Consider the following 20,883-nt stretch of genomic DNA (forward strand, 5'->3'; position numbering starts at 1 on the left):
ATCTCATAAATTTGTTTTTGCTCTGTACAAGGTTCTCTTGATTCTATTCACTTCACTTAGCATCAGTTCATATAAGAGAAACTTTTCTTTCTGATCCAAACTGCATTTCAGTTAAAAAAAAAAAAAGTCCAGCAACAAGCATTTGTTAAAGGCCTACTATTTGTCAGATATTCTAGTAGGTGCTAGGACAAAACAATCCCTTAAATTTTCAAGGAACTTACATTCCCTCTTTAGGGAAACAGGGGAAAAGGGTACACTTATAATTAACTGCACATAGATGACATATACACATGTATATACACAACATACACAAAGGAATTTGAATAGGTGTTAGTAATTAAGATAATCAGAAAATGCCTAACATAGAATATACTACTTGAGCTTGACTGAAAAGGAAATCTGGGCTTCTAAGAAGTAGAGGTAAGGAGGAGCTGTCTTTTAAGCTTGAGGGACCAGCCTGTTCAAAGGTAAGGAAACAGGACTGAGATAATCATGCATCAGGCCATTACATGGTTAAGGCTAGATAATGTTTGAATTTTTGCAAACACTGATTTTATACTCAAGTATGTCAATATGTGTTCTGTCTTTATATTTGGTACCAATTCAATTTTTTCCATTAATTCATAATCAAATTCAATTAACAATGGTTTCTTAATTGTCTGCTATGTACAGAGCCCTGGGCTAAATTTTGGGAAACTAAAGGGTTTGTTCAAATATTGTCTCAGTCACAGTGGAATTTACAATGTGCAGTAATACACTGAGATAATTATAATATCCAGTTATGTATAAGAATCATAGAATTATTGAATTTCAGAATTGGAAGGTATTTCTAGTCAGTGTTCTCCAATACTTTAAACAAGAAGAAACACTTCCCCAACAAGTAGCTTTCTACCTTCCATGTGAACATTATGATATATTCCTTTTTTGAATTATTCTCATTTGGAGGCAGTTCTTCCTTAATTCCAACATTTGCTCTTTATAACTTTTACTCCCTATTTATGCTTTCTGGAGCCAAGTAATCAATTTTCATTTAACTCTTTATGTAGTGGCCTTTCAAATGCTTCAACATTTTTATATGTATCATTTTTCTCTAAGTTCTTAAAATTATTGAAATTGTTGAGTGGAATTTGTATTACTGCAGAAAATACTTAGTTAATTATTTCCATTCTCACATTTTTCTTCATGAAGGAGGAGTACAATGGCTTTTCAGGAATCCTCAATTCCCTGATTTATTTTCTTGTTTATTAGTTTGGCTTTTAAAATTTTTTATTGGCTCACTCTCCCCCACCCCCACCCCCCGTAACATTATAATGCCACATCTCAAAGAGAAAGCAGTGCTTCATTGCCCCTAATAGAATGTAACGCTACCATTAGGCACAGAGGGATGTATAATTTATTTGTTTGCACACACATACACATGCACACACACACAGATCTACATGTATATATCTATCAGTTCTTTTTCTGGATACAGATAGCATCAACCCTTAGAATTATTTGGAATATTTATAAAAGAATAACAAGTCAAAATCATTCTTAAATACTGCTATAACTATATATGGTGCTTTCATACTTCTGCTCATTTTGCTCTTTGTTATTCAGGTTAAGTCTTTATATGTTCATTGAGCTTCTCGGTTTTTTTGTTTTGTTTTGTTTTTTTTGGTAAATTTTGTTTTATTTTATTTTTCCAGTTACATACAAAGAGGATTTTCAACATTCATTTTTTATGACTTTTTCCCTACATTTTCCTCACATTTTTGGACTTACATCCTATCCCCCCTCTCCAGCTAGCAAGTAATTTGTCATAGGTGATACATGTATTTTCACATATATTTTCACATATATTTTCACATAGCTTGAGTTCTGAAAGAAGAGAAAAAAAAAAGGAAAAAGCCACAGAAAAACAACTTGAAAAAAAAAAAAAGAAAATAGTAAAACAATCTACTTTGATCTACATTCAAATTATCTAGTTCTTTCTTTGAATGTGGATAGCATTTTCTTCCATGAGATTGTTGAAATTATTTTGGTTCTTTGTATTACTGAGAAGAGCTAAGAGAATCATAGTTCATCATCACACAGTGTTGCTCCTATAATATACAATGTTTTTGTGTGTCTGCTCATTTCACGTAGCTTCAGGTACCTTTAAGTGTTCCCAAGCTTTTCTGTAATCTTCCTACTCATCATTTCTTCTAACATAATGTATTTCATTACATTCATATACAAAAATTTTGTTCAGCCATTCCACAAATGATGTGCATTCCCTTCGTTTCCAGTTCTTTGACACTAAAAAAAGAGCTGCTACAAGCATTTTTGTTTGTGGGAGGTTCTTTTCTTGTTTTATGATCTCTTTGGGATATAGACTTAGTAATGGTGTCTTATTAATTAGAGCAACTATGCCTTTTAGGCATATGTCCAAAGTGCTCTCCAGAATCAGGTCACAACTCCATCAAAAATACATTAGTGTCTTCATTTTGCTATCTTCTCCAAAACTTTTCAGTTTCATTTTCTGTCATATTAGCCAATCTGAGAGCTATGTGGTAGTACTGCAGAATTGTTTAATTTGCACTTCTCTAATCAATAATGATTTAGAATATTTTTTCATATCACAAGAGATAGTTTTGATTTTTTCATATAAAACTGCCTGTTCATATACTTTGGTTATTTATGATTTGGATAATGACAAGAATATATTTGATTTAGTTCTCTCTCTCTCGTTCTCTCTCTCTCTCTCTCTCTCTCTCTCTCTCTCTATATATATATATATATATATATATATGTTTGAGAAATGGAATTCTTTATCTGAAACATTTCGTGTAAAACTTGTTTCCCATCTTTTTGTTTTCCTTATTGATTGCACTGATTTTGTTTGTACAAAAAAAAAAACTTTTTAATTTAATGTAACCAACATCTATTTTGCATTTCATAATGTTCTCTGTCTTTTGGTCAGTCAAAAATTCTTCGTTTCCCCTTGAATCTGACAGGTAAACTGTTCCTTGTACTCCTTATTTACCAGTACTATCACGCTTTATGGACACATTTTGACCTGATCTTGATATATGATGTGAGATGCTGATCTACACCTAATTTCTACCATACGATTTTCCAGTTTTTATTAAATTGTGAGTTCGTATCCCAGAAGCTATAATCCTTGGGTTTATCAAACATTGGATTGCTATAGTCTGTTTCCTACCCAGTACTAAGTAGTTTTGATGATTGCTGATTTATAATATAGTTTTAAATCTGGTATAGTTAGGCTACCTTTTAATTTCTTTCATTAATGCCCTTAATATTCTTGATCTTTTGTTTATCCAGATGGGTTATTTTTTCTAGCTGAATGGTTTTTTTGGACAATTTGTTATGCTTCCAAGTAAGTAAATTTAGGTAAAATTGTCATTTTTATTATATTAGGTCAGCCTACCCATTAGCAATTCATTTTTTTTTTGTTTGTCTGAAAAGTAATTGTTTTCATTGATATTTCCTGGATTTATTTTGGCAAGAATACTCCCAAATATTTTATATTGTTTCAATTATTTTAAATGGCATTTCTCTTCCAATCTCTTGCTGCTAAACTTTGTTAGTAATACATACTTTGTTTCAATTATCTTTTTCTTGTTTTTCTAGGATTCTCTTAGTAAACCATCTCTTACAGCTAAAGCGAACATTTCTCGTTCAATATGGAATAATAGCTGTGGTAATGGGCATCCTTGCTTCATCCCTGATCTAATTGGGAAAGCATCTAGCTTATCCACATACATATGTTTCTTGACGATTTTAGACAAATATTTCTTATCATTTTAAGGAAAACTCCATTTCTATGCTGTCTAGTGTTTTTAATAGGAATGTTGTATTTTTTATTATTTTTTCATCATCTATTGAGATAATCATGTGGTTTCTGTTAGTTTTCTTATTAATGTAGTAAAATATGCTGATAATTTCCTAATATTTAGCCAGCCCTGATATCCTGGTATAAAAATCCCAATGGGTCATGCTGTGTTATCCTTGGCATAAATTACTATATTATCTTTGCTAATATTTTATTTAAAATTTTTATATCATTCTTCATTAAGAAAATTGATTATAATTTGCCCTCTGTTTTGACTTTTTTGGTTGAGTAATCAGTACCATATTTGTTTCATAAAAGGAATTTGGTCAGACTTTTGTCACATTTTTTCAAATGGTTTATGTAGTATTCCAATTAATTGTTCTTCAAATATTTGGTAGAATTTAATTGTAAATCCATATGGCCCTGCAGATTTTTTTCTTATGAAGTTCATTGATAGTTTCTGGAATTTTATTTTCTAAAATGGGGTCACTATTCCAATTCCTTTTCTATTAATTTGGACCAATTATATTTTCATAACTATTAATCTATTTCACTTATATTGTCATACTTATTGACAAAGAGCTGGGCAAAATAACTCTGAATTATTGCTTCAATTTCTACTTAATTGGTGGTAAATTAACCCTTTCAAATTTTTAATATTAGTAATTTTCTTTTCTTTTTTTGATCAAATTAGCCAAAGATTTATCTATTTTATTGTTTTTTTCTAAATCAGGATCTAAGTTTTATTAGTTAAATGGTTTTCTTACTTTCAAATTTATTAATTCTTTGATAATGAGATTTTCTAATTTGATGTTTAATTGGGACATGTTAATTTGTTCTTTTCTTTCAAATTTCATGCTCAATTCATTGAACTGCTTTTTCTCTGATTTATTAATGTAAGCATTTTAGCTGTTAATTTTACATAATGCTTACTTTGGCTCCTTGATATTTGAATTATTTTTTCCATGCTGCTTCCTCTTGACATGATAGTTCTAGAATTTAATTAAGATATTGCTTGGAGTTTTAATTTGTCATCTCTTTTAAGAGGTGGTCAGTGAATTCTATCTGTAACCATTTAACCTCTGGTTCTAGAATATTAGGCAGTTTGCTTTGATAATTTCTTGAAAGATGTTTCTCAGGTTATTTTTTTGATGATGGCTTTCAGGTAATTCTAAAATTCTTATATTAAATATCCTCAACTTTTTTCCAGGTCAGTTATTTTTCAAATGAGATCATTTGTTTTTTCTTCTATTTTTTTCATTCTTTTGATTTTGTTGGACTGATTCTTTTTTTCTTAATATAATTTTATTTTTTGAGTTACATGTAAACTAGTTTAAAACATTGTTTTTTAAAAGTTGGGCTATAATTTTTTTCCTCCTTTTCCAAAACTACACCCTTCCCCAAATAGCAGACAATCTGATATAGGCTATACACGTGTAAACAAGAGGTAAAAAACAACTTTTAAAAAAAGGGGAAATAGATGAAAATCTGAAAATAGTTTACTTTAATCTACCTTCATTCTCCATAATTCATTCTCCATAATTTTGTAGATGACATTTTCCAATTCAAGTCTTTTGGATTTTTCTTGCATCATTTTATTGCTGAGAAAATTGTAAGTCTGTCATAGCTGATCATCACACAGTATTGCTGTTATTTTGAGCAAAGTTTTTCTGTTTCTGCTCCTTCACTTTATCATTTCTTGTAAAACTATGTTTTTTTTTTCCTTCTGAAATGTTCTGCTCATCTTTTCTTATCGAACTATAGTATTCAATTACATTTGTACCCAGAAACTTGAGTTCTTTCCCAATTGATGAACATCCCTTCAAATTCCAAATGTTTGTTGCTGTAAATATTTTTTGTACGTATATACCTTTTTTCTGATCTCTTATAACAGATAGAACTAGTAGTGGTAATGCTGGATTTAAAGGGTACACATAGTTTTGTAGATCTTTAGGCATAATTCCAAATTGATTTCCAGAATGGTTGGATCTGTTCACAACTCTGCCAAAAATGCATTAGTGTCCAGTTGATTCTGAAGGTCTAAAAGCATTAGTCTCCACATACATGGTTCCAATTTTTAAAGGAATTTTCTTCAGTTAACTTTTGCACTTTTCCATTTGGTAAAGAAATTCTTCTTTTAAGGAATTATTTTCTTAAGTCAGTGTTTGTGCTTCCTAATTTAGGCTGTGGAGTCTTTTTTTCCCCCATATTTCTACTTATAATCTCTCATATCTGCTTCATATCTCTCAATTTTAAAAATCCCTTTTGAGTTTTTTCTAGAAGTCTTTTGGAATTTGAAATCAATTGATACTTCCCACTGAGGCTTCACATGTTGACATTTTGCCATTTTTGTCCTCTTTTGAGGTTGTCATTTGATCTTCCCTGTTGTGATAGTAGCTTTCTATAGTCAGGTTTCTTTATTGATTTATTTTGTTGAAAGAATTACAAAAATTTTCCAAATTTTATTCTAAATTAGAATTCTTCTCTACTAAAATCCTACTTTGAGATCACATTGAATTCAGGTAAGTATGAATTTATAGAGGCTATCCCATTTGAACATGAACCCTGTCTGGTACATCTTGCCAAGATGGAAAGATTTTGAATGGGGACCTGGTCATTAGTAAGTCCTACTATTTGAATGAGCATTCACTCACAGCAATTCCTCAAAGACCATCTACAAAGTCAGAAGAGGGTAGGTTCCTAAAATGAAATTCCTAATTTCTCAAATACTGATATGAATTTAGAATGAAGCTTCCATCTCAAGACATATAAGAACGACATTTGTTAAGTGAACTAAGAAACAGATTATCAACCTATCTTCAGATTGGGGCATTGCTATAGGAGGATCACAAATGGACAAGTATTTTCTTGATTTTCTAAAAAGGGAAAAGAAGTAATTTCTATGACAATAGCCAGTAACCTTACTACTCAGGGGAAAAAAATCTCAAAATGAATTATTAGAGTGTTGGTTTGTTTCCACTATTATTTGGAGCCAATGCAAATCCTGATAAAAATTCACTGTCACTTTAACTTCTTCTGCCACTCTTAACTGCCATTCTTAACTGTCACTCTAACTGTCCCTGTCATTCTAACTTCATTTCAGTTTTTCACAGTTATCAGATTGATTGTTCAGGAGTTCTCACAAACATAATATATTTGGATTTTCATAATACTATTTTGATATTTTTTGGAATATCTTGTGGAGTTGGAGAGATGTGGACTTGATGGGAATATGTCATTACACAAACTCAAAATGAGTTGAATTATCAAAATCAAAATTGTGACTTGGAATTAATAAAAACGTTGAAGATTGTCTCCTGTCAAGAATACCCCTGTGCTCTACCCTTGGCCTTGTTAATTTATCATTTATATTCATGATTTAAAGACAAAGATGAAATGCTTGCTTAATCAAGTTTGTGGATCATATGAATCTTTTATGACTAAACAGATCTGGCTTAAGATTTGTTATGTTTCAAAGCCTTGAGGATTTAGCTTATTACAGACTCACCAGTGTGATACTCCCATTCCCCCAAATAAAAACAGTATTCTTTTTTAGGCTGCATAACTAAAAAGAGACGTGACTAGAAGAGTGTATTTACTTCTAGATTTCACATTTTAAGAGATCTTGGGACAAAAATAAACAGAATAGCGAAGGATTTAAAATAAGTATCATAAGAGAGAATTAGTAATGTTTTAGGTTGAATGAGGTGAGAACCTGCTGACTATGAGTAGCTGTTTGAAGGAAATATAAAAGTGGGATTAAAATTATTATAACTCACTACAGAAGAAAATAAGGACTAATGGATTAGAAGGTGTAGAGAGGCAGGTTTGTGAAAGCAAAGTGTATTTATAAAAAGTAGAATTATTTAGAAATATAATTGGCTGCACATGATGTATTAGAGATCTCCTTCACTGGAAGGGATCAAATTGAGGAAATAAGAATACACCTTGTTGACCTCAGTACAAGTCACCAGTACCAGACATCTGAAGCCATTTCAAAAGTTTATTGATGTGAATACAATCAGTGATTTTCAAGAAATGAGAAATAGAGGTTCTGCTGAATTGGAGATAGACATACCTTTATTTTCAGTACCATAAAGTTTTCAAGTTTTCAGCCAATGAGTTTGCTTTTAAGAGCTGGAAAAATTTTTATAACATGTTACTAAGAGGATGATTGCTGAAAATTTAGGGAAGCTAACTATTTAGGACAACATGGATTCAAGAATAGGTCATGCTAGAGTAATTACCGCATTTTCTTTGCCTCTTTTCTTTACAATTTCCAGTTTTCCGCTGGAGGGGAAGAACCTCCAAATTAACAAACAATTCCAATTTCGAGAGATTAAAAAAAAGAAAAAAAAGTTTGCTTTACTTAAACTTTGCAACTGGCAAAATTCATATTATTTTTTCTTTAAGAAATTAAGTTTCCCCCTAATACAGCTTTAGGTTTTTCCCCAAGAGAAAGTGGGAAAGTGGGAAATCAAAGGTCTCGACCTGAGAAAGAATTTAAGAAAATCTATGTTATGGGCCCTTGTCCCAAAGAGCATCTAACAGCCCTTAACAGCACCTCATGGGTCCCATATAGGGAGGGACCCCTCACTTTCCTTCTTTCCTACCTCAAAGATTGATAATCTCGAACCCGAGGGAGAAAGTCTTTTTAGAAGCATTTATAAACGCAAAGTCAATCAAAATCAATAAGAGAGGAGGGTAGTGACAAATGGAAAAGGGTGGGGGTTAGGGGTTAATGGAAAGAAAACAAAAGTCAAGGGAAAAGATGGATGGGGAAGAGTAGTCTGGAATCTCTAATCAGTACAAAAAGACGAATATGGAAAAGGAGTCAAATCTGGTAGCCAACTCCCAGACCAGGATTCATTCCAAACACCACTATTAATAGGCCTTCCAAAGTTACGCCCACAATGGTTGCCAGTCACCTGGATGACTATCCAGTCCTGCGGAACTTAGTTATTCTTGGGGAATCGAGGAGAACCCAGCCTGAAAAAGAACGGGCAAGAAAGAAGAGGGAGACCAAGAAGGTCCTTGTCAAGGTCTCATTTATTGTTGGAAACAGCTCAAGTTATATAGGCTAGAGCTAGGTGCAATACATGAGGACAAAGTTGGGAGGGGAAAAGGGGGCAGGGGAGAGTAAAGGTATGTGCTACCTGCGAGAAAGGGAATGGGGGGGGGGACTGCAGGAAGGAGCAGACATTCTTATCTGAGTCTCTAGGGTCGTTAAGCCCTGAGATATCTCTGTGGTTAATATAATACCATGGCTATGTGTTCTGAAGTGGGGGGGTCGTTCCGCTTCTCTAGCCACCTGGTGGCCACCTATTGCTAGATACAAAGTTTATGGTCTGGTAATTTTCCATAACTATGGTTCCCGTCACCGACAGGCGACAGACTTCTGAGTGGCTGAAAGAGAGGAAAGAACACAGTTTAGGGGAAGGGGGTGGAGGAGGGGAATGTGCAGTCCAGCTAGGGGAGATTTCCTGTCCTTAGAGCTTCTGTTGTGTAAGCTAAGCCTATCTAGGCCAAACAGATTTTATTCTTTCACTCTTATTACTGTCTTAGTCTATTATTTCTCCAAATCCCTTTTGATGTGGTCTGGCTAGCAATGTGACAAATTCACAATGGCCATTTTCTTTGGCAAAATATAGATTTATTTGGGGAAACAGGTTACCGACAAAATTAGGAGGGAAAATAGACACCAATTATCCAATAAATTAGGAGGATAAATAGACACCAGGAGTGCAAATATGAAATAAAGTAGATAACAAGAAAAAAGTCAGGTTTCCAGGGGGAACTTAAAAATAACCAGGAGAAAGGAAATACTTAGAGGTGGGAGTAAACCATTGATAAGGCAGGTTAGACTGATCAGAGTTAGCTAGAGTATAGAGAATAGCCCCCAATAAAGAGAAGGTATTGTGAGGGAAAGAGAGAGTACTTATAGAGGGCTCGGTCCTGAAGAGAACTTAGAAAGATCTTCAACATAAACTGATCTTTTATAAAGGAAATATTCCCTTGGAGATTTTTCAAAGAGACCAGAGAAGTAAAGACAGGAAATCAAGAGAGAGGGAGCAAGAGCCAGATGGAATGTATCTGCATGAAGCTTTGCTAATCAATAGCTCAAAAGGATGTTTAAAGAGACTCAGAGTTGGATGAATAATGAGAGTTAATAAAACAGTCTTCCCAGATAGTCAGGAAGTGATCTGATGATAGGGGCTTCCTGACTGGGGAAGAGAGTAAATCAAACACATCACATTTTTTTTTAACAATATAATAATTTTATTTGTATTTGTCTTCTGGTTTTCCTGGCTTTCTTCCAGTCTCAGCTTCATGCAAGAGGACTTTTCCTGTTTTCCCTCAGGGCCACAGTTGATTATATATGAAAAGTACACAGGTCTGACCATATCAAACCCTAGACAGTAAACTGTAGTGGTTCTCCATTTGCTATAAAATCAAATATAAAAATCCTTTAAAGTCCTTTATAACCTTGATGGGGGGCGGTAGCCCCTTGATATCTCCAACTTCCTTTGGGACTTGGACCTTTGATACAAGATCTGGTCAAACTAGTTTGGGCTATCTGAGCTGGTTGGGGTTTTACAGCCCCCCATTCTAATCTGCTCAAACAGACCAAATGCCAGCAGGAAATTCCTTTTTGGGGAAGAGACTTCTGTCTCTACCCAAAAGATAACAAGAGAATCCTTATCTTATTTACATCACTCCCTGGAACCTCCTTACATCACTGCATCTGAATGATTGTGCTTTTGTATAAAAGGGAGTCCTCAAAAATGTATTCTTTGCAAAATTGGCCTTGTAGCTTGCAGCCATTTTGCCCACCGACTCTCCAGTGTTTCCATTCTAATCAATAAAGACTTTGTTTCTACACAGCCTTGAGTAGTGAAATTCATTTGCTAAAGGACCCGCCCTTTGGGACTTTGGAAGGAGAGAGATTATTAGACATCCTGAAAGGAACTGGCCCATCTCGGTTTATACCCTCAGTTTACTCCTCATCAACCTGATCTATTCCTACATTTCCACTTTTCTTCCCTCCAATAGCACTGGTCTCTTTTCTGTTCTTCAAAACTGAAACTCTATACTACCTTTAGGCATTTCCCTCATTTCTGTCTACTTTTTCCCTGCCCTCCTTATAGTCTCAGATATAATCCAAACCTCAGTAAACAACTTTCCCCAGTACTCTTTAATCTTAATGTCTACTCTTTGACACTCTCTCCAGTTTATTCTGTGAATATCCTTTTGGCAGAGTATTGTTTTCATGTTGTCCTCTCTATTTCACTATGAGTTTTTTGAGAGGAAGTGTTTTTTGATTTTCTTTCTATTCCTAGCACAGTATCTGGCACATATTTGGAGCCTAATAAGTACTTGTTGACTGACAAGTTGACCATGCTTCAAATTCCCAGGTTCATAGTCATAGTATTGCCATCAACATTTCCCTCTCTCACACCAAATATCCAGTAAATTTCTTAATCTTACAGTTACTACCTCTGTAGCACCTCTAGCATCTCCTCCCTTCTATTCTCTCTGCTTATCCTTTCATAAGCACAAGTCCTCATCACCTCTTATTTTGATAATAAATGGTAATATCAATAGTCTCCCTGTGAGGGGAGTGAACATATCACTCCCCTACTTCATTGAATCTAGTGAATTACTGTAACTTTTAGGATAAAATAAAACTGCCCTGTTTAGCTTGTAAAGATCTTCACTGACCTACAACTATCATTCCAGTCTCTCTGTCCTGAACTCCCTTTTCTGTATTCTGTGATAACTGGACTTCTGTTGATTCCTTACCAACAACCCTCCACCTCCATCTCTTTGCTTTTGTACAATTTGTCTCCTATGCATGGAATATGCTCCATCTTAATTTCTACTTCACACAATCCCTCTCTTCCTTTGAGACTCAGTTCAATCATCACCTTCTTCATGGAGCCTTTTCTGAGCTCAATAGATTGTGCCCTCACTCTTTGACTACTTTGTACTTTATTTCTTTGTATATCTTTAAATTTATCATATCTATATTTATTCTATGTATACTTTTATTTGTACTTGTCTCCCTCAAGTTATTTGCAAGTAAAGAGTTGTTTCATTCATTATACCTGAGGAAATGGGCTTATTAAAATTTTCTTGAATTGAAATAACTCTTAATGACTCATCTACATAGAGCTTTTATAGATATTACATGGTTTAAAAAAATAGTAGGATAATATGCCTTGACTTTTTATACACCTTTTTCTGAAATACTTATGTTTATCATTTCATTCTTTTTTTTTTTTTTTTTTTAACACTGGTAAAGTTAACAGGCAAAGGCAGAGTGAATAGAACCCTGAATCACTTGTGGCTTCAGATACTAACCAGCTGTGTGATTCCTGAGACAGGTAATAGAAAAGCAAAGAGATGGGAGGTGGAGTGGAGAATCAAGAGAAGTTCAATTTATCACAGAATGTTTTAGTTTCACCCAGAAACTACCACTACCAGTCACTCCTAATTCCTAGGCCTTCAGAAAAATCTCTGGCCACTATCTCTCACAGTGGCTTTTTACCAATCTTACCTCAATGCAGGTCTTCAGAGATCTCTGGCCACCAGCTCACTGAGCAGTGGCTCTAATGTTTAACAGAGCACCCGAGGACAGCTTCATGCAAGTTCAAGGTCTTTATTCCACATGTTCACATTTTGCCCTAGCTGACTTCCTGCTCACTCCTAGTGAACTCCTGAAGAACTCCTTGTAAAACTCCATCTACTCCCTGGTCCCCACTGCTTATATAGAGTCTATGAGGTCATACATACAGCAAATTAGAGAAGGAGATGCCTCCCGTTGATGACACGATCTCCATGTGAGCAGAGCTTCTGCTCACAGATTTGTCTGTGCTGGTCACAGAAAACCACATCTGATGATCTCAGGCTTTGTCCTTGTTTATTGCACTGTATGAACTTCTTCTCCAGACCCTTACAGAATGCAGAAAAGGGAGTTATGAACAGTGAGACTGGAAAGATAAAGATAGTTGCAGGCCAGCAAAGGTCTTTAAAATCTAAACAGGGTAGGTTTATTTTGTCCTAAAAGTTATAGGGAGCTAATAGATTCAATGAAGTAAGGGAGTAATATGTCTCTTTGCCTCAGTCTCCCCAATTGTAAAATATGGGAAGGGGAATGATCAAGTCTGCTATAAAACTACATTCCCGTGTCCATCCATGTCACTAGACTTTGTACCCATGGCCTTGAATTCCTTCAGAAGAACATGCCATATATTAGAGATATTATAGTGTATGATCAAATATGTAATTTCCTCTCTAAAGAGGTTATTTGCTATGGTAAGAATCTGGGATAGTCCTGGATTACAATTCAGAAAAACGGGTTCAAATCCTGCCTCTGACCCTTATTATCCATGTAACCTTGGACAAGTCTTTTAATCTCAATGCATCTTATACAACTCCCCAGAATTTCTCATCTACTAAATCTTTAAAAATTTGGGAATTTGTGATGGTGGAATGATTTTCTATAGAGTAAGTTTTCTATATTGTTAGAAGCACAGATTCCATCCATAAATATTGTCACTGATATTTGAGCTCCTTGAACAAGCCCCAGTGAGATAATGTATCAAAAATACTTTGCAAATTTTACATTTCTTAGTCATCATTAATAAACGAAGCTTAAAACTAAATTGTAATTAAGAGCAGAACCTTCCCAATCTGGGTCCAGCTCCATACCCCTAAAGAAAATTAGTTTTCTAGATTCATGTATTACCATAAAGTGAACCAAACAGTAGCAGCCAGAGATATTTTCTGATCTGGGGAGAATTGAATGACTACATCAATAAAGTAACAACCAAAGCTTTTTTTAATGAATAGTTCTCAACTAGGATAAAAAGCCTTATACTTTATCAATGCTTCTTCTAACAATTAGTTGTGTTTAAGAACAAAAAGATGGGTGAAAAAGAAACCCAGGTAGCCTTTACACCCCAGAGAGTGTGGGTCTATTAAAAACATCAAACTACAGTCTCTTCATAAAGCAGGTACTTAGTGAAAGGCAGACAATCTGAGCTGGAGCTGTTAAGCTTATTCTCCCTACACAAGATAGGAAGAAAAATAACTTGGGAAGCATGTAAATTCCATTGTTTTAATGCATAAAGACTTTTAACCCTGAAAAACAGAGTCCCGGTGATTAAAAAACCGTTGAATTTTGGATTGTGTTCTCCAAATCTTACTATGGAGCTCAGTACAATGATCCTGCAAATGAATACTCATCAAAAGTCTTTAGTTCAGGGGCAGCTAGGTGGTGAAGTGGATAGAGCACCAGACACTTAACACTTACTAGCTGTGTGACCCTGGGCAAGTCACTTAACCCCAGCCCCCCCCCCAAAAAAAAATCTTTAGTTCTTGGGATGGGCCCAGTCAAAGTGGGGCCTCCAAGTAAGGTTTATATCACTGAACATTTTGATGACATTAGCATTCACAAAGGGGGATTGTAGATTGCTTTTTTCCCCCAGATCAAAAAAAGAAAAGAGTATAAGGTATCATGCATATGAGCATGTGTTTTGTAAAAATGATATTTCTTCCCATAAATTTAATTTGGTTGTTACTGAAAACTATTACAAGGAATTATTTCATCAGGAAAATGGAAATATGGATATTTACCACTTTATTTTTTCACTTAAATTATTTAATGAAAACTTTTTTGAGACAATGTAAATAAAGTGCTTTGAACTATTTACAAGAGGGATTATGTAAATGTAAAAATATGACTATTATTACTCTGAAATAAATTGTAATTGTCAACATGATTGATGATTAAGAGAGAAAACTAGAATGTAATTAAAAGTAGTTATGTAATTCCAGAGAAACTGAGGCAAGATAGAGATTAGAGAGTTTTTAATATTTTGAGAAGGAAAGATTGTTCTGGGGGTATGTTGTCCCCAGGGCTGGTGTCTCAAAATATCCAGCAGGGAATGTGGCTCTAAAGTTGGGTAGGCCAAGGCAGAAGCGAAGTCAGAACACTGAGAGTGGGAATTTCCAAGAAACAGACCATCAATCTGGTTCTGACAGGTTGGAGGGTAAGAACATAAATTCTTACAAATTGGGTAGTCAAACTAGAGCCAGGAAGTTTGAAGAGATAGGAGTAGACAATGTCAATTAGGTCAAACAGGACAACTGGAGTTTTATCTTTTGGAATGTCAGTTCTCCATAGTCCTAATTATCTCAGTCCTAATGATAAAGAAAGCAGGGATTGCATCCAGGGGGATTGAGGCAGAACAATTCAAGAAACTGAAGTAGAACAAGTTAGGGAAACTGAGGCAGGGCCATTAGGAAAACTAAGGCAGGACAATAAAAAGGAAGTGTGGCACAACAGTTAATATTTTGCTTTCCTTACAAGATGCTATCTTTGCTGTTTTTAATTTCCTTCAAATAAGTGTTAAATCCAAGGGGACAAAAAAGGAGAGATGGGTCAAGTTTTCAGCCCCTTTTTGTTTACTTTTTGTGGCAGTTGATTTACACTGGTTAAATTTCTATAGGAAATTGTTATAATTTATTTTGAATTAATATTCAAAAAAAAATAAAATAAAAAAATAAAACAACATTAATCTCTTCCTCCTGACTGCCACTTTGCAAAGTCCTAAGTTGACAAATATAAGAAGCATATATATGCTATAATAGTCTGTTTAGCTTTCTGGAGGTCTCGGGACCAGCTTTGTTTTCAGCAGAATAATCACCATGAGAATAGTCAGGAATAAACCTATATTACCTCCTTCACAGTCTGTTATTATCTCCTTCACAGTCTGTCTCCTTTGCCTAAGGCCGGGCTAGCTTCCTGGAGGTCCTCCAGAATGTGGTTTGGTTTCAGTGGAGGAATGCAGGAGACAGGAGAGCAACCACGAGGGTCTTTTTCTTCAATTCTGTCTTCTTCTCAGATCTCTTAGCTCTTACATACTCTAAATACATCATCATAGGTGTCAATTTTGTAGACTAGGTGTCAACTTGTAGAACTATACTCAAGTACTAAGTACAGTAAACTAGAAAATTATTATCTTAATTCCACTGAGTTAACACCTTGTTTTAACACCTTGATTAAATCAATCATACTGAACTAGAGAACTCACATGCTAAACTAGATAGCTATCATCTTATCAATTCCACTGATTTAACACCTTGTTTCAAGTATACTTCTCCAAAGTTCTGGCTCTACATTCTGCCCTCAAGAAGCTTACATTCAAATAAGAAAATAACATATTGAGAAGTGGTGAATATAGGAGAGCAAGTGGGGTGGCTAGGTGATAGCAGTGGATAGAGCGCCAGCCTTGAAGTCAGGAGGACTTGAGTTCAAATCTGGCCTCAGACATTTAAGACTTCCTAGCTGTGTGACCCTGGGCAAGTCACTTAATCCCAACTGCCTCAGCAAAAAAAAAGAAAAAGAAAATATAGGAGAGCAAGTTTTGGTAAGGGAAGATTCCATAAAGATAGCTATGGTCCTAGACCATTTTCTTTCCAGGAGAGATTATGTTTCTTTGGTTACTGTTTCCAGAGCAGGAATTATAAGAAGGATAAGAGAGACTAGGAGGACAGTGAAGAGAATGAGGGGAGGGGATTTTTACCTTAAGCAAAATATGACAAGTGTTGGCAATCATAACAGCAGTGGCAATGAGTCTGGTTAGGCTGTATTGAATACTAATCATTAGAAACCTATATTTCACAAACATGACATGAAGGTCACTAGTGAATAGCTTTTCCTTTTACCTGCATCCTATTTTCAGGGTATCAGTAACTTGTTTAAATAGACCATGTTGGAATTTTGACCTTACAAGTTAGTGTTCTGGTAGATGATTCAGGAATTGCAGAATACGTTTATTATAAATATTAAACATTTTGAAAGAACCTTAATTTGGGGTCTAGAAAGATGAATTTGAATCCTGCCTTCAAAACAGAATAGCTTTGTCCTGGACCCTCTTCCCTTTTTGTACTCTGTATTAGGAACTTCATAAGCCTCAATGAATTTAATTATTTTTATACAGATTGCTTTCAGATATAAATATCAAGAATCTCTTGAGTTCTAGTTCCCTGTCATCAATGTTATAATGGATATTTTCAAACAGGAAGTCCCTCAGACTGAAAATGTACAAAATAGACACAACTGTCTTCTCACTTAGCCTTCTTTTCAACTTATTTCTGTTTAGGCCACAGTACTCTTTCAATCACATGGGTTCACAATATATTTCATAAAATTCTATGTTATTATCATTTGGTTTTGTTGCTATTTTTATATGCCATTTTGAATTATCTATTATATTATTTCCTGCTAAACCATATAGATTATCAGAAAATTACCACTTTAAAAAGATTTAAATTTAAAATATTTAAAAATGTAAACTCATTGTATCCTAAAGTGATTTTTACATAATTTGTAAAAGGAAAGTTACTCTTATGTTGGGGATTGAAAACGCAGGGAAAACTGACACAGCCAGTGTCCCTTATCTCAAAGGAAATAAGCTGTGGACATTTTTATATGTTAGTTTTATAATCCTTAATTCTGATTAGCTATTTTTACAGCTTTTCCACCATACAGTTCAGGCCACCAAATGGTTACTATCTCTTAACATCTTTTGACCTTTTTTATCTCTGTGAATATTCATAGATATTCCACTTCCTCCATACCTAACCAAATTCTTTCTATTTCATGAAGACTATTTTAATCTCAGTCACTGCCCCATAACTACTTTCATTTCCATCAATTTGACCTTACTGATTGTTATATAGCTTGCATTATGATTATTTATGTATCTCTTCTCTTCTGATTAGATTTGTAAGTTTTCTTAAGAATGACGTGAATTTTCATTTTACCATTCTTTGCATTTAGAATATTCTATTGCACAAGATATATATCCTTAATTAAATTTTCTTGAATGGCATTGAAGTGACTCTTCTAGTATCATATTATTTAAAAGTTAGTTGTATGGAACTTGCAATACTTTTGTTGTTATTGTTGTTATGGAAATAATGAAGTGAATGGTGTCTAGATTCTTAGATTAATAGTGAGAGTCTATTTAACACATAATATGCTGAATTAGAGAATGACTACTTAGAGCTGCATCATTTTTTCTCAGAATATATGGGCCATATAAAAACCTCAAAATCAAATGCACTAAGGCAGAAATAGTAAATGCATCCTTTTCAGACCACAATGCAATCAAAATTACATTCAATAAAAAGCCAGGGGAAAATAGACCAAAAAATAATTGGAAACTAAATAATCTTATACTAAAGAATGATTGGGTAAAATAGCAAATCATAGACATAATTAATAACTTCACCCAAGAAAATGACATGAGATATCATACCAAAATGTGTGGGATACAGCCAAAGCAGTAATAAGGGGAAATTTTATATCTCTACAGGCCTACTTGCATAAAATAGAGAAAGAGAGGGCCAACAAATTGGGCTTACAACTAAAATTGCTAGAAAAGGAACAAATTAAAAACCCCCAGACAAACACGAAACTTGAAATTCAAAAAATAAAAGGTGAGATTAATAAAATTGAAAGTAAAAAAACTATTGAATTAATTAATAAAACTAAGAGTTGGTTCTATGAAAAAACCAACAAAATAGACAAACCCTTAGTAAACCTGATTAAAAAAAGGAAAGAGGAAAAGCAAATTGTTAGTCTTGAAAATGAAAAGGGTGAACTCACCACTAATGAAGAGGAAATTAGAACAATAGTTAGGAGCTACTTTGCTCAACTTTATGCCGATAAATTCGATAACTTAAATGAAATGGAAGAATACCTTCAAAAATATAGCTTGCCCAGATTAACAGAGGAAGAAGTAAGTAATCTAAATAGTCCCATCTCAGAAAAAGAAATAGGAAGTTGGTTAATAGCTTGGTCTAAGAAAAAGTCCCCAGGACCAGATGGATTTACATGTGAATTCTACCAAACATTTAAAGAACAACTAACTCCAATGCTATGTAAACTATGTGAAAAAATAGGGATTGAAGGAGTCCTACCAAATTCCTTCTATGACACAGACATGGTACTGATACCTAAACCAGGTAGATCGAAAATTCAGAAAGAAAATTATAGACCAATTTCCTTAATGAATATTGATGCTAAAATCTTAAATAGGATATTAGCAAAAAGACTTCAGAAAATCATCCCCAGGATAAAACACCAAGTGGGATTTATACCAGGAATGCAGGGCTGGTTTAATATTAGGAAAACTATTAGTATAATTGACCATATTAATACTCAAATTAATAAAAACCATATGATCATCTCAATAGATGCAGAAAAAGCATTTGATAAAATCCAACATCCCTTCCTACTAAAAACGCTTGAGAGTATAGGAATAAATGGACTATTCCTTAAAATAATAAGGAGCATATATTTAAAACCTTCAATAAACATAATAATAAACATAATGGCGATAAACTAGAACCTTTCCCTGTAAGATCAGGAGTGAAACAAGGTTGCCCACTATCACCATTACTATTCAATATAGTACTAGAAACTCTAGCCTTGGCAATAAGAGCCGAGAAAGAGATTCAAGGAATTAGAGTAGGAAATGAGAAAATCAAATTATCACTTTTCGCAGATGACATGATGGTATACTTAGAGAACCCCAAAGACTCTGCTAAAAAGCTAATAGAAATAATTCAGAATTTTAGCAAAGTTGCAGGATACAAAATAAATCCACATAAATCCACAACATTTTTATACATTACCAACATAATCCAACAGCAAGAGATACAAAGAGAAATTCCATTCAAAATAACGTTCGATAGTATAAAATATTTGGGAATATATCTACCAAAGGAGAGTCAGGAATTATATGAGCAAAATTGCAAAACACTTGCCACAAAAATAAAGTCAGATTTAAATAATTGGAAAGACATTCAGTGCTTTTGGATAGGCCGAGCGAATATAATTAAGATGATAATACTCCCTAAACTAATCTATTTATTTAATGCTATACCAATCAGACTTCCAAGAAACTATTTTAATGACCTAGAAAAAATAACAACAGAATTCATATGGAACAACAAAAGGTCGAGAATTTCAAGGGAAGTAATGAAAAAAAAATTAAGTGAAGGTGGTCTAGCTGTACCTGATCTGGAACTGTATTATAAAGCAACAGTCACCAAAACCATTTGGTATTGGCTAAGAAATAGACTAGTTGATCAGTGGCATAGGTTAGGTTCACAGGGCAAGATAGTGAATAAAAATAGCAATCTAGTGTTTGACAAACCCAAAGATCCCAAATTTTGGGATAAGAATTCATTATTTGACAAAAACTGCTGGGAAAACTGGAAATTAGTATGGCAGAAACTAGGCATGGACCCACATTTAACACCACATACTAAGATTAGAACAAAATGGGTCCAAGATTTAGGCATAAAGAATGAAATCATAAATAAATTGGAGGAACATGGGATGGTTTACCTCTCAGACTTGTGGAGGAGGAAGGAGTTTGTGTCCAAGGGAGAACGAGAGACCATTACTGATCACAAAATAGAAAATTTTTATTACACCCAATAAAAAGTTTCTGCACAAACAAAACTAATGCAAACAAGATTAGAAGGGAAGTAACAAATTGGGAAAACATTTTTACAGTTAAAGGTTCTGATAAAGGCCTCATCTCCACAGAGAATTGACTTTAATTTATAAGAAATCAAGCCATTCTCCAATTGATAAATGGTCAAAGGATATGAACAGACAATTTTCAGATGATGAAATTTAAACTATTTCCACTCATATGAAAGAGTGTTCCAAATCACTATTGATCAGAGAAATGCAAATTAAGACAACTCTGAGATACCACCACACTCCTGTCAGATTGGCTAAGATGATAGGAAAAAATAATAATGAATGTTGGAGGGGACGTGGGAAAACTGGGACACTGATGCATTCTTGGTGGAGTTTTGAAAGAATCCAATCATTCTGGAGAACAATCTGGAATTATGCCCAAAAAGTTATCAAACTGTGCATACTCTTTGATCCAGCAGTGCTACTACTGGGAAAGGGACCTGTATGTGCCAAAATGTTTGTGGTACCCCTTTTTGTAGTGGCT

The 20,883-nt window shown here is 34.2% G+C and overlaps 1 protein-coding gene across 1 annotated transcript in view; it reads right to left on the minus strand.

Moving 5' to 3' along the window:
* Positions 1-8,177, minus strand: part of LOC141560984 (uncharacterized) — a 103,769-nt gene extending 95,592 nt beyond the window's left edge. Inside the window, exon 1 of the mRNA XM_074299855.1 lies at positions 5,337-8,177. Coding sequence (XP_074155956.1) covers positions 5,337-5,349 — 13 coding nt within the window. The 5' untranslated portion in view covers positions 5,350-8,177. The remainder of the gene's footprint in view (positions 1-5,336) is intronic.
* Between the last annotated feature and the right edge of the window lie 12,706 nt (positions 8,178-20,883).

The sequence above is a fragment of the Sminthopsis crassicaudata genome, chromosome 3 (assembly GCF_048593235.1).
Source record: "Sminthopsis crassicaudata isolate SCR6 chromosome 3, ASM4859323v1, whole genome shotgun sequence".
Taxonomy (NCBI): Eukaryota; Metazoa; Chordata; class Mammalia; order Dasyuromorphia; family Dasyuridae; genus Sminthopsis; species Sminthopsis crassicaudata.